Consider the following 15,202-nt stretch of genomic DNA (forward strand, 5'->3'; position numbering starts at 1 on the left):
AAAAGAAATCATCTCAAGTTCGTATCCATTAAGGATCGAGATTGTGACTTGAAGGTCATAATTGGGAGTCTAGCCTGAGGTAGAGAGCAGGTGCACGATCGAGTACTGCATACAGTCAATAAGTCTGAGAGATAGACTTGAAGGAATGTAAAAGTTATAATTATTACCTAGGATGAAGAGATGACGTATGGAGTCATTATACGACCCTGTTTCGTTGATGATTTCAGGACGTAATCATCCTAAGGGGGAGATAATTGTAACGCCCGCAAATCCAGGCTAGTCAATTTAGAGGAAATAGGGGTCGAAAATGACTTTTCGACAAAAGATTATTTAGAATAAATAATCTTAACCAAGTTGTGGAATATGTCTCAAGGTTTCCGTACATATAAAGAACGCCGAAATCCGAGTTATAACGAAGAAGTTATGGCTCGTCGAAGTTTTACGGCAAAACCGGCACGGCACCGGGAAGCGTAAATAGTGAATTTACGATACAGCGAGATTTAGCCTTAGAAATCTAAACAAAAGTTGTAGAATATGTTAAACTAAGAGCGTCGATAAAAAGAACGCCCAAATCTAACTTTGTATGAGGAAGTTATGATTTTTCTAAGATTCGGCTTAGCAGTGCACGGCCCGAAACTCGAATTTTAGTCCGAGCGGTTTTTGGCTTACGCGACCTAAATGAGAGTTGAAGATCTCATTAATAGGAACTCAACGTTAAAAAGATGGACGAAAACGGAGTTCGTATGAAGGAGTTACGAATTCTTCGCGGTCATTTAACAATCTAAACGCCTCCTACTATTAAATTTGAGATCGGTCGAGAATTAGCCGACGGAGTCTAAATGAAAGTTGTAGATCTTGATTTTACCTACGCGTAGATATAAAGAACATCGAAAACGGAGCTCGTATGCGAGAGTTATGATTTTTCTAAGTTCGAAGGTTGATACGCAATAGGGGGTGACGTGGCACCACCAGAATTGGACACGTGGCACCACCAGAAGGCCACCACATGGACCAACTCGGCGAGTAGGTCCCCCTACTCGGCGAGTCCATCATATATTTTCACTATAAATAGAGGTGTCGGGTCTAGCCTTCTCTTCACACCTCCCAAACTCACTTTCTCTCTCTAGTTTCTCTCTCTAGCCTCCCTAACCCCCCTAAAAGCCTAGGTAAACCCCCTAGCACCTGAAGGAAGCCCCGAGGCTCCAGTAGCCTCGAGAAAAGAGCCTTTCGGCTCGGGAACGCTGCTCCAGCGAAGCCCGGTTTTCGAGAAAACCCGCTGTAAGTAAGCTATGCCTATCCTATCTTTAGTTTAGCTTATGTTTTAATATAGTAATGTTATTAGGACCTTATAATAAGTACTTGGGCTATTATTATGGGTTATATAAGTATCGTTTAACGCTTATATAATAGTAATAATAACTAGACTACTAATTAGTCGCGGTGAATATTAGACTAAACCCTAGTGGTATTGGTACTAGGTTTTATCGAAGGAAAATCGTTTTGAGAGTATCGAAGCGCTATTCGAGTGCTGACTCACCACCTACTCAGGTGAGTGCATAGACCCTTTCATCTTACACATAGATATGAAGTATTTTATAAACTACGTGCTATGTGTACATATTATCTGAATATTTGCTGTCTATGCTGGATGAACGTTTTATACATGTTTTAAATAATTTAAACTATATACGTATTTTATACGAATATGTTGGGACTGACATGGGTAGATGAACGATGTGAGATATAAGATGATGAGAGTATACGTTGGCAGCTATAGACTTAGTGCCTATTGGACAAACACCGGTAGCTATGGACTTAGTACCTGTTAGACGCTAGTAGCTATGGATTTAGTACCTGTTAGGAATTGGTAGCTATGGACTTAGTACCTATTAGATGAACACTGGTAGCTATGGATTTAGTACCCGATGAGTAGACTATAGCAGCTATGGAATTAGTGCTTTACGAACGAACATTGGTAGTTATGGATTTAGTGCCAGTCCTATAACCCTGGAAGTAAGGGACTTCGGAATAAACAAATGCATGATAGATGACTCTTAGGTTAAATCCTTAAGAGTAAAGAAGATAACGGGGATGGGTAATTGGGTGGATTGTTTGATTGTTTAACATAATAATTATATTATTGTGGGTTGAAAACCTTCTGTACTCACCAGGTTTCCCAACCTGACCCACTCAGTTTATTTATATCACAGGTGTTGATATGAAGTCACTTTACACTGAGAGATTTAAAGAGATGTAGATCACTAGTGTAAACAATTGTAAGTTTTGTTTATGCTTATGTTTATGTATTAACGATGACATCCCAAACGTTTTAAAATGAAATAAATACGTTTCTTCGAAAATGTTTTAATACGTATTTACCATGTTTTTCTGGGAACAAATTCCGCAACACTTTTATAAAATGAAGTACTCTGATTTTTACAAAGCATAAACAAACCGGTCTTTTCTGGCCGTGATTTTGGGGATGTCACAATTATGAGGTCGTAACTCATAAAATCATTATTGATGTCTCTAGTGGTTGTTCAGGTGGGGGTACACCTGAGCCGATGGGAGTTGGTTGTATCATGAAATTGTTGGTTTGATCATCTTTGATCGTTGAAGCAGTGATTGGTGATGGCATACCAAAGGGTCAAGGATTATTAAGGTTTGGTACGTCATATGGTTTGGTTTTGGGTGAAGTTTGTGGTCGGTATGTTTTGAGGATCAATTATACGTGTTTCTAGTAGTGTGTCCAGTTTGGGACAGGGGGTAAATTCATAGATGGATGCTCTTCTGTTATAGGGAAGGGCCTTCGAGAAGCATATGAGTGGCCATTTTTAGTAGGATTTTGGTGAAAAATTGCGATTGAGAATCATGAGTGTATCCGTGCAAGGTATGTGCTCAGAAAGATGTGGATTAAGAAATTTGGATGTCAAAGGCCTCATCTGGAGGGTTTAGGATTTAACTTATGTGTCTGTGCTCCGGGATGGTTTTACATGTGTGAAGGTCGGGCAAGTGGAGAGGTTTCAACATCTTAGCAGCAGCATGTCGGCCCGGTGGTTGAGGAAATCTATATCCTATATCTTTTGTGGTGAATTGTTATCATCAGGAGTTGAATAGATAGTTTGATGGATAAGTATCATGGATTTAGCATTGGTTCAATTTGAGGCAGTCTGTGAGGGAGTCATACCAATTTATGACTTTAGGGTTCAGGCTAAGTAGTTTGGGTTTCTGCATGGGATTGTGGATTCGTCTTCTTTAAGTGGCAAATTCTGCTGGTTTCAGTTTCCTTAGGAAGGCAATTGATTGTTCAAGGTTGTGGTTATGTCCCTCAGGTTGTCGGGAACACAAGAATGATAAGGAATGATTTCGAGGACGAAATCGAATTTAAGTGGGGGAGAGTTGTAACACCCGGTTTCAAATCGCTTCATTATTCGGGACTGTGGCCCGATCATCAGTTGACATCGCATGTATGTGCTGTATTCGTTTCCTTTATGCTTTTATTATAATTTGTGTTGATGATTGTATGATTGTTTATGAGACGCTATATTGGATTTAAATAAGTCTCCACCTAGAAATCAGAATTTTCTTCATGATGGTCTAGACATTATATTTTAAGAATATTCACATGCCATTTTGCATACCGAGAGTCGTGCTTAGAGGATAATCGGGTGAACCGGTTCTATAATTTTGATGTAGGAGACATCGAACAACGACAAAGAAAGCCTTAAGAGGAAGAAGATTAAGTATTCCACTTAGGAGACCAACAATCGGTTTGATTTGTGGTGGTTTCATCATGGAGTCCAAAGAAGCTACACCATGAGTGTGCCAAATTTGAATGCAGGAATCGTAGGGATGTTTCATGGTTGCGATGTAATGACGGATTTTCATGATCGTGGGTGTAAGATTGGTAGTTTTCACGTTCATACCTTCGAGTGTGGTCGATTGCATGTCCACATAGGAATTGCTCCATAGTAAGTAGGTCATTTGATTAGCTATCCACTTGTATCGATAATTGAGTTCGTTGTTCCCTGTTATCAGTTTGTCGCTCAAAATTTTTCCAAGTGGAATCAGTGGAAGGTGCTTGGGGATCTTGAGTTCATTGAGATCTTGGGATGTATTCATCTGATGCATTGTTCTTTTTCCATGTATGTATGTACACTAGGGTTGGCTGGTCAAGGAATGTTAGTTCTTGTAAGCTCATGTTTTGACTACTACCATTAGTAGGGTATGAGCGGTGGTGACTTATCACTCTTTGGTGAGGGTAATGCATTGTTCGCATGGGTTTGTTTTAGCCATTGGGATTGGCAGTAGAAATCGAATTGTATCGGTTGGCGATCTTTTGAGTACATCGATCTTTCGACAAGTGAGTTGTTGAATTGGTGATCTGTCCATTTTGATAAAGAGTTTTAGTCGTGTTTGTCATAAGTTAGGTTTGTGAGATGGTTCAGAAATCCAACAATTATGAGATTGGTAGAGTGGAGTAGAATCCAAGTGGGGGAGAACCGTTTGGATTAATGGGAATGATTTTAGGTGTGAAAAAAGGAGGGGTTACATACCCTAGGCGAGTGGAGAGCCGGTCTTGAGGGTGATTTGAGTTGAGGTTTATTCAAGTGATTTTGTGAAGTGGTCTGTTGTTATCAGGAAAGCATATGATGAAATAGGTTATCTTGTCCGAGAACATAGAGTATTAGTGGTAACACATTTTGGGTTCGTGACTAGTCTCAGGTTGAGGGTTATGTTAGGACCTCTCTGCTTGTTCTTGTTTGATGAAGGATTTGAGGTTCGAAGCACGACCCAAATGCTTGTTAGGATTCGACAGATTGGAGTTCCGACTTGTATTGCTTCTCGGTTAAGTTTCCTCGTAGATAGTTGGCAAGACCATAGGACAGGAACATGACGTGGTAGAAATGTTGTAAGATTGTGGGGTGGCCGTAGCATTCACTAGGTTGGCAGGTAGTGGTAGAAGTGTTGTAAGACTATAGGGTGGTTGTAGCATTCACTAGTTTGGTAGGTAGTGGTAGAAGTTTTGTAAGACTGCAGGGTGGCCGTAGCATTCACTAGGTTGGCAGGTAGTCATAGAAGTGTTGTAAGACTGAGGGGTAGCCGTAGAATTCACTAGGCTAGCAGGTAGCGGTAGAAGTGTTATAAGACTGCAGGGTGGCTGTAGCATTCACTAAATTGGCAGGTAGTGATAGAAGTGTTTTAAGACTGTGGGGTGGCCACAACATTCACTAGGTTGGCAGGTAGTGGTAGAAGTGTTGTAAGACTGCGGGGTGGCCCGTTGCATTCACCTGGTTAATGAGCAGTTGTGATGGTATTGTAAATCTATGATTTGGCTCTTAGTTTTCTCTAGGTAGAGCTAGATCCTAGCATGATGGGTTGTGAGATTGTGAAAGGGCCATAATATTCATGGGATTGGGGAAGGTTGTATTCCAATCTGGGGCCAATTGTGATGTAAGACTATAGCTGGGCTGGTAGCATTCACTCAAAGCAAAGTGGACTATCTTACATCCGTGTGATGGTTGGTTATGTTGTCCCTGGTTGAAACAGAAGGGTTTTTGGAGCCATATTGGCGAATAGGCTAGGATAGCTTTTTCCAGATAGACTCTTGGTTGAAGTCTCATGGTACGGTCGTATGGGAGGTTGTCAGCCTCAACAACCAACTAGAAACCCGGTATTTCAGTTAATTGGTAGGTTAGTACGACACCAAGGAGATCTCAATTAGGTTGAAGGTGTGATTTTTGGACAACAAGATGAGACTGAGATGTTGGTATGGTACTAATTATTGAGACTCGTGTTGGAAGTCTCCTTTGTTTTCAAAAGAAAGGTTTTCAACAAGAATGAACGGTCAGGGATTCTGTTTTCTAGTGGTATCAGTGGAGAATTTCAGGGTCAGAGAGGTTTGTTTGGTTCGGGTGGCAGAATGGAATTATTATAGTTGTGATGGAATTATCCTGCCTATTTGGAAGACATAAAAGGTATCAGATTTCCAAAATTCAGACAGACTTGTGATGGTTATACCTCATTGGTTAAAGTTAGTGGGTCAAGGCTTCGTTATTCATTAGGGTATGTGATCTATGCTAACATTGGGCTTTGATAGCAAAAATGGAAGACATTCGTCTGCAAAAGAGGACTTCTCAGTCCTAATTAGTATCCAGGAAGTTCTGGTAGGGTTTTCGGGTGTAGCAGAGTAAGTTAAAGGAATGATATCGAGGACAAAATCTACTTTAATTGGGGGAGAGTTGTAACACCCATGTTCCAGATTAGATTAACTTTATATTCTCTAGGCTAAGATGGAGTTTTTAGGAAAAACTATATGCCATGACATGGGGCAAGGATGCCCACGACGTGGCATTGAATAAAAAGCATGCATATTTTTTTGAGCAGCCGCTACATGGCCAAAGATTACCACGATGTGACAACAGCTCTGGCATAAACCCATGACTCTTTTAGGGTATCCTTCATATTTAAACCCCTCTAAGTCATTTTAGGGTTGCTTATCAGCCTCCATCACCATCAAGTTTCAGAAACCCTAACCCTAATTCCTCCTTGTGAGTTGTGAGTCCATTTTGGTGACTTTAGTTGCTTATGAAGAAAGAAGAGGCATTGGAAAGGATTGTAGTGCTTCTTGGTTGAAGTAAAGATCTCTTTTAGGCATCTTTATACCTTTGTAAGTGTCTAAGTTCCTTGCTTTATGGCTTTAAGTGGTTAGATCTAGAATATTGTCCCATGTTATTCATGTTTCAGCAAGTTTGGAAGAAAGGAACTCATAAATTTGGCAACTCTATGACTCTCCTGAGTTCTATTAGTATCATATGTTATAGATCTAGACTTTGGTATGAGTTCCTATCTTTTTGCATGAGTTTTGGTCATTTTTTCGCTCATTTTGACCTAAAATGGATTCTAGACATGTTTTGGATATGCGTGTCTATAAAATTTCCACCTTTATGATAGATTTGGTATTATAAACCCTTCTGGAGTGGTGGGGTTAAGGACTTTTTTAGAATAAGAGCTTAATGGTTAAGACATTGTGGGATTTGGCTTTATTTGGACCTAGGGTTGTAGATCTTGATCTCTTTGGGTGTCTTAATGGATAAAGTTGGAAACTTTATCCATTTAGACCATAGGATGGACCAGATCTAAGCTTTGGAACTCTTGGAATTGAGGAAAGCGGCTTAATCCATTAAGCTGCTAGAAACCCAGTGCCCACGGTGTGACGACTGGGTACTTTCCGTATGTATGGATGAGTGAGGGCCACGATGTGGTGGTTGAATAAAGTCAACTTTGGTTGTTGACTTTGACCATTGACTTTTCGCATGGGTTGACTTTTGGTTAAATTTCTATTTTTAGAAGGTATATTTAGGGTTTACCTTGTGTAGATTGTTAGGAGGTGTTTAATACCCATCTTTGGCGGTGAGAGCTGTTAGTTGTGGTCGACACGACATTGACTTGGGTTTTAGTCCACTTTATGATTAAGGTAAGTCTCCTCACTATACTTAGGGGTCAAAGATACCAATGTCGGCCCACTAGATTATGTTATGTAGAAAGACCTGGTGGTGGCACCTGGCAATTGCATGAAAGACCTGTATATGGCTCCCGACAATTTTTATGCAAGACCAGGGCCTAGACCTTAATAGTTATATGTAGAATGCTAGTTGTCTTTGTGATACTTGCATGGAAGACCAGGAGGTGGCTCTTGGCACTTGTTTGTAAAACCTAAGTTTTGGCCCCCGACTTGGCAAGTAAAGACCATGATACGGCTCATGGCAACATGATAATTGTAAGACTATGGATGGCACATAACAATCTCTATTGTATGTATGATATGTGGTATTTTTGGTTCTAAAGGGAAGGGACCGACGTGATTGCACTGCATCTCCCAAAATTTTCCGCATTGACTTCTTATGATTTATACTCTGATGTTTACATGATGTAATCACTTTGATTGGTTTTGGAACAACTTATCTGTATGACTTATTGTTTTAAAAATAAAAATTTTACTATGAATTTTTGGGACGTTACATTTTCACTGCTATCTTCTACATTGGTCAAAAATTTCAAGGTTGATGACACACTAGAAGCTAAGTTTTCGGGTTCGTAAAGCGAAAAAGTTTCTTTGTATTTTTTATGCCTATTTTGGATTGTTAGGTTATTTACAAATTCACTTAGTTTCTTATAAAATATTTTTGTATCTTTGTGTTTGTTCATATATCTTTTGGAATGGCTGATCGTATATGTTTTGTATTTTGTAGAGAGATGCTACCACAATGATTGTCGTGAAATATGATGAATTTGTGTGAATGAAGGAATTTAAAAATAGAGACTAAAATTTCACTAATTCGTTTTGTTGTTCAATGATGATTTCCCACTACAATTTAAGTATATGGATAGATTTTTCCATATAATTTATAAATATATTAAAATATAATTGATACTTACATTTTTGAAATATGAACAATATAGAGGATACAACATAGCAAAATAAATTATGTATATATTAACTTAAAAAGATGTTGGTGGAAAATTAATAATAAATTTGAAATTAGTTTTGTGGTTTATTATATTGATGAACTAAGCGATATTTCATGCGTTGCATAGATATAATTAAAATATTGATAAATATAAATTGATAAAATAAATATATTACTGTTAGTAACTTTAAATTAAAAAATTTTACACTAATTTATTATAAAACATTATAAGTTCTTTAAATAAATGATAACATATATAAATAATATGTCATCTTAGTAGTCGTTACTTGTAAGTTGTGTATAAATATAAAAATAAACTCAGTTTACATAGATATATTTTATGATGACATTATTTCAATGAAATATATTTATAAGTTATGTGTGAATTTGGAATTCCAATGTAATAACATTTTAGTTAAGCCTTTATTATTTTTAAATAATTTTGAAACTATCGTTTGATGCATGTTTTGTATTTAACATTATATTTACACTGTTAATATTTTTAATTAATTTTAAACTATTTATTTTGAAGAAAAAAATGATTTTACAAAAAAATAAAGTAAAGGTTTTAAATTCAAATTACGTATATCAAATTTATATTTGAATTTAACCTCTAATAAATTAACAAATTAAGTATATTATATTAAACATAAATAATTAATATTGAAATTACAATAATAATATATTTAATGTATGAATTTAAAAAGTAATTGAAAAGTTGGGAGTTTGAAATGAATTTATGATAGTAAAATGACTTCTTTTATAATAGATAATAAATAATAGAGTTAGATAATAGATAACAGATTTCATATTTTATAACATCATACATACTTATAAAGGTAACATTTTTCCTTGAACCTCATGCATTTGAAACTCCCATAAAAATTTACAAACACCTCATGCATTTGAAACCTACTATTTTAATGAATATCATTCAAAAGTCTCTTAATAATGATTAACAATTCAAAGGTTTTATAACTTATATAATATATTTAATAAACAATTAATTGATACTCTACTATAAAAATGTCAATCTTTTTTAGTAGACACACAAATACAAATCACATTCGAAATTCACAAAGAAAACAAGTTTAAAGTTTTTTGTGTTGGTTTGAGGGCTTTGAACAATTTTTTGAGTCATGTTATTATGTTGAAGTTTTTAATTTGTAAGTTTTTTATATACTAATTCTTTTTTGTATTTTCTTGATTTAAGTATTCTTTTAAGAATATCATTGTATGTTGTGGTTGAAATTTTAATGTTGTTAGATTAGATTCATGTTATCGATCACATGTTATGGAAGGTGATATATATAATATTTATTTAACTATTGTATACATGTTTGTATGTTCATGTTGCTTCAAAACAATAATTAATTAAAAATCATGGATATGTCATATTATCCATGTAAGCCTTTTTTTAAATGCAAATTATTTATCTTATCACTTTATATTTTAGTATATGTTTAACATTTTAATTATAATAAGTGTTTTTTAAAAGTTTCTTTCACTTATTAATAATAACAAGTGGTATTAAAATTAATAAGCAATAATTATAAATAATAAAAATCAAATTGCATGGATATATCATATTATCCATGCAAGTCTCTTTTGAAATGCAAATTGTCTATCTTATCACTTTATTATTTAGTGCATGTTTCACATTTTAATAATAATATTAAGTGTTTCCTAAAAGTCTTCTTTAACATATTATTAACAATAAGTGGTTTAAAATTAATGAATAACAATTTTAAATGATAATAACATCAAATTATAAATTACATTTAACTATAAATAAATTGTAATTTAAATGAACATCATTATTGAAATTAGAAAATGATCGCATAAGTAAAAATATAATTAATCAATAATAATAATTGTTAAAAATAATACTAAATAGATAATTATACTTGATTTTATTAATGAGGAATGTGAGTTGATATTAATGAATATTACTGTTCAAAATAATTGAGATTTTATATATATATATATATATATATATATATATATATATATATATATATATAAATTAGTGTAAAAATATTTTATCAAAGTTAATGTCAATAATATAACCATTTTAAACATATATTTTTCAATATTTTAGCAATATGTTTTTAATCTTCGTTGCGCAACGCGCGAGAATTCGTCTAGTAATTTATATTTTTTACACAATATTGATTTGAAACTTACAACTTATAACCTATTATATTATATATTTTAAATATTTTATATTAACTTAATAATAAAGTTATTATTTTATAATTAATAACAATCAAATATTGTATTAGATTTCGTTTTAGTACAAATATTCCCCTAGTTAGGATGGTGAAGCCTCACTAGCACAAGCCAAACACATCCCCCTCCCCTTAGCATGCGGAGAGAGAGAGAGAGAGAGAGAGAGAGAGAGAGAGAGAGAGAGAGAGAGAGAGAGAGAGAGAGAGAGAGAGAGAGAGAGAGAGAGAGAGATGGTTGGTTGTAATTGGTTGTGATTATTTTCTTTTATTTTATAATTTTTTTTTCAAAACAAAACCTATAAAAGACCTGACACTAACACTCCCTATATTTTTTAACATTTGCATTTATATGGGGGATAATGACTTAAAAGGGTAATATATTTTTTGATTTGTACATATTTAGTCATTGACTTTTTTTTCGTCCACATTTACCCCTTCAACTTGTTAAACTGTATAAATTTAGTGCTTATGACCGGCTACTCCAGGTTAGCCTGTAAAAATGACTTAATAGGGTAATATATTTCTCACTTTGTACACATTTAGCCATTAATATTTTTGTACATATTTAGTCCTTAGTATTTTTTTTGTTGCAAAATAAGTCGTTTTTGTTTTTGTACTCATTCAATACTTATGAATGATTTCTTTATGTTTTTCTCACGACATTTTACGTGGGATGACCATATGGTGGTGGGATAGGTTGAGCTGGTCCTGCTATATGCTGGAGGCCAAGATACCTGGTGCGGGCCGGCTATAAGACGTAGGCACAGAGGCTCGAGAAGAGTAGTTGTGTTAAGGTGGCATGCCGATAAACCCTGGTATTTCAGTCCGATGACTGATTAGACATGTGGCATGTTGGCATTCTAATCTGACGACTGATTGGGCCAAGGTATTCCAATATGATGAGTGTGGACCCGTTATGTATGATAATACATTTGTTGTATCGGGTATTTTGGGGAAAACCCACTAAACTTTATGCTTACCAGTTGTTTATGTTTTCAGGTTCTATCTTTGATCGTGGGAAGGCGAAGACATGATTGTACACACTCATCAACAGTATTGAAGATTCCGCGTTTCTTATATTACTCTAATTTTCGATAAATGCATTTTGGAATAAACTATTTTTCTTAATAATGGATTTATAATTAGGGACTTTTGCCTTACTTAAAAATAAAAAAAACTTTGGTTGTGAAAATGAAACGATACACATAAACATCAACAACCCTATACACTTCATCAATGATTGTCATACGTAAGATGTTGTGAGAAAAACTTAAAAAAATCATTCATAAGTACTGAATGAGTATAAAAACAAAGATGACTTATTTTGAAACAAAAAATATTGAGGTCTAAATGTATACAAAAATATTAAGGACTAAATGTGAACAAAATGAAAAATATATTACCCTATTAAGTCATTTTTCCCGGTTAACCTAGTTTAACCGGTCATAAGTATTGAATGTATATAGTTTAACAAGTTGAATAGAAAAAAAAAACTCATGACCAAATATGTATAAATCGAAAAATAAATTATCCTTATAACCAATATTTGTTAAACCTACGGAACAATAAAGATATATGTTAAGAGTACTATCACCCTTATAACCAATATTTGTTAAACACTTTATATAAAGTCACGTTCAAGTATGCTTCAAACACTGTTCCCTCCAACGTTTGTAGGCTACACTTTTCCAAATAACTTTTTCGGTACCTCAAAAGGTACAACTAACAATGCACATATTACAAGTATAAATTCGAAGAATACCTTCGTCTCCACTCCAAAACCCAAATTCCCAAAATCAATCCACCATAAAACCATCGCTCTGATTCTTTCCCTTCCATTCAGTTCACATTTTCAAGCTCTGAAACCTTCACAATGTTAAAAATGTCGATCCTCTTAGCTCTTCTTTTCTTCCTTTGTTCTTCTGGTAAGCTCAAAGAAACAGAGTGCTCTGTTTCCTCTGTAATTATTTTCTCATTTTCTTATTTAACTTGTTACTGCCTTTTTCAGTTTTATGTCAAGAACCTTTGCAGATTTTGACTCTGAATCGCCATGATTCGTCGTATGTGGATCCAGTTCAAACAATTGGGGTTTCTGTGGAGGAAGAAAAGCTTAATCAGGTTTCAAATAGCATTTTAATGGCGGAAAATTGGCTAAGGACTCATGTGTTATCTCGTTATCCATCTAGTAATGTAAACTCCATTGTTGTTGCTAACGATCTTCTTTGTAATGAGAAAATCAGAAATCGAGAAGAGCTCGTTAGGTTAACTCTGGATGCAATGAAGAACATGTATTATTCTCTCACTAGATGGGGTTTACAGAGAGAAATTAAAGTCTCTGTTTCTCTCTCTTTCAATTGTTTACACCAATCACACCTTCAGAAAGTTTTCAGCTTCTTAGAGGATATCAACTCAACTTACACCATAAACACACCTCAATTTTCTGATCAAACTCTTATATTGTTGACTTCTGAGCTGAAATCGATGAAAGATTTGGGCGTTTTTCAATCGGAAACAGTAAATGTCATCTTCCCCATGTCAAAACAAGCAAAACCCACATCGAGAAAGCTTCAATTCCTCGACCCTTTGTGGTTCCCACCAACTCCGCCATCACAGGCGGTAGAATTCCCACCGGCGACGTTTACTCTACCCTTTCCACCAGAAACTCAGCCTCCAACGATGGCTCCGGCGAGCAGCCCCTCTCCACATCACATGTTCAATCTTCCACCCTGTAACCCATACCCTCATTTCTACCGCGCTGCTCCACCCATAGTCGGCAATGGTGGTGGACGAATGGCTGCGCCACCCACTGCGGGTAAATCAATGGCTGCACCACCGGCGTCAGGCGGTGATTATGGGCAAGAAGGAATGTGGTGTGTGGCAAAGCCTAGTGTACCATCGGAAAAGTTGCAGGTGGCGATGGATTACGCTTGTGGACCAGGAGGCGCTGATTGTGATCCGATCAAGCCAAATGGGAGCTGTTATTCGCCGGATTCTGTTGTTGCTCATGCATCTTATGCTTTCAATAGTTATTGGCAGAAGAACAAGAAAAATGGTGGAATTTGTGGGTTTGAAGGAACTGCGATGCTCATTACTTCTGATCCAAGTAAGCATCCTTTCTTATTTCCATTTTCGATTTTTAAAATTAGATAAGTGGATTTCATGTAAATATCATAAAAAGTGTGAATTTAAAAATAAATTGACCATTTTTTTTCATCAATACCACAAATTGATTATCAATTTCCAGTAAAAAAAATTAAAATGTAAGCAAAAACACATTAAAAAAACAAAATAAGATTTTCTTTTTCAATATTTTAATGTTTTCTTTTCTTTCAAAAAGCAATTTTATCAGTTGTGAATTAATGATAACTTTATGTTTATAGGTAGAAAATTACAATTTCGTTAAATATCATTGCAATTTTTTTTAATCTCAATATAAGATAAAAGATGAATCTTAATAATTATTGGGTTTCTTATCTTACTATAGCTTTTCTTTTATGAATCCAATTATTTTAATCGTTGATCCTTATAAAATCATTAGTTAGGTTTTCACGATTTGCATCATTAGCAAAACGTACATTATATTTTGGTTATTTTTATGATTTAACAGTTATATTTTAGATTGGTTAACAAAAACCACCGAAATTTGATAATTTTTTGTGTGTCTAACCATTTTGTTATATGACGCAAAAGTTGTTACTATAAAATTTCATCAAATTTAGTGCTTTTAGTGAAAACTTTGACACTAAATATTCCATTAAAATCACTAGCTTTGACAAAGTTTTCTATTGGAACAACTTTAACTAGTATATATGGTCAAAATATAATAGGTCAAAATTGTTAATATAGAAAAATTTATCGAATTTGCATGGTTTTTATTGAATAAACTTGTTAAACCACAAAGATAAAGAAAATGACAAAATATAATGGCTTTTAATTTGACTCATCCCAAGTGTATTTATTTATAGTGGCTATCCAACATTAATGATATGTGTATGTTTGATAATGATATTTGGCAGGTTTTCTTCGTTGTCATTTCATGCTCGACTGAGTTTAGGATTTTGCCATATTGGATGAGAAGCTGCTTGATTTTTGGGCGCGTTTTGCTATCCGTTGGAATAATTTTTATTTTACGTTCCTTTTGTAACATATTATAATCTATTAAATTTTATAATAATTTGATTAAGCATCGGGATATCGGGCTTTTATGCTATTTGTGAATAACAATAAACAACTTTCCATCGTATAAACTCATATATTTAAAGGAATAATAGAAAGAAACAAAAGCATAAGATGCCTTATATTATACCAATAAAAGTATATAATTATTCACCCGTGCTCTCTTATTAAGATTTCAAAAATTAACAATGATTTTCAAAAATAAAAAGATTTTCGATTTTTGAAAATCAATTTTGTTTTATGCGAAAAACATTTTTCGAATAATCTCCAAATTCAACTACTTTGACAAACGGCATTTGCAAGCATGTAAAAACACGTAAGTTT

At 34.6% G+C, this 15,202-nt stretch overlaps 1 protein-coding gene across 1 annotated transcript; it reads left to right on the forward strand.

Annotated features, from left to right (window-relative positions):
• The first annotated feature begins 12,477 nt into the window (after window positions 1-12,477).
• LOC145097513 (glucan endo-1,3-beta-glucosidase 7-like) lies at window positions 12,478-14,912 on the forward strand. The gene is made up of 3 exons (XM_079035083.1): window positions 12,478-12,627; window positions 12,711-13,805; window positions 14,719-14,912. Exons 1-3 carry the CDS (start codon window positions 12,576-12,578, stop codon window positions 14,748-14,750), a joined length of 1,179 nt encoding a protein of 392 aa, XP_078891209.1. The 5' UTR covers window positions 12,478-12,575; the 3' UTR covers window positions 14,751-14,912.
• Window positions 14,913-15,202: the final 290 nt, after the last annotated feature.

The sequence above is a fragment of the Lactuca serriola genome, chromosome 4 (genome assembly GCF_051521515.1).
Source record: "Lactuca serriola cultivar US96UC23 chromosome 4, Lser_US96UC23_V15, whole genome shotgun sequence".
Taxonomy (NCBI): domain Eukaryota; kingdom Viridiplantae; phylum Streptophyta; class Magnoliopsida; order Asterales; family Asteraceae; genus Lactuca; species Lactuca serriola.

Coding starts and splice junctions, on each gene's coding strand:
- LOC145097513 (XM_079035083.1), top strand. CDS start 12,576: ATGTTAAAAATGTCGATCCTCTTAGCTCTTCTTTTCTTCCTTTGTTCT. Junction 12,628..12,710: donor TTTCTTCCTTTGTTCTTCTG/GTAAGCTCAAAG, acceptor TGCCTTTTTCAG/TTTTATGTCAAGAACCTTTG. Junction 13,806..14,718: donor GCTCATTACTTCTGATCCAA/GTAAGCATCCTT, acceptor GATATTTGGCAG/GTTTTCTTCGTTGTCATTTC.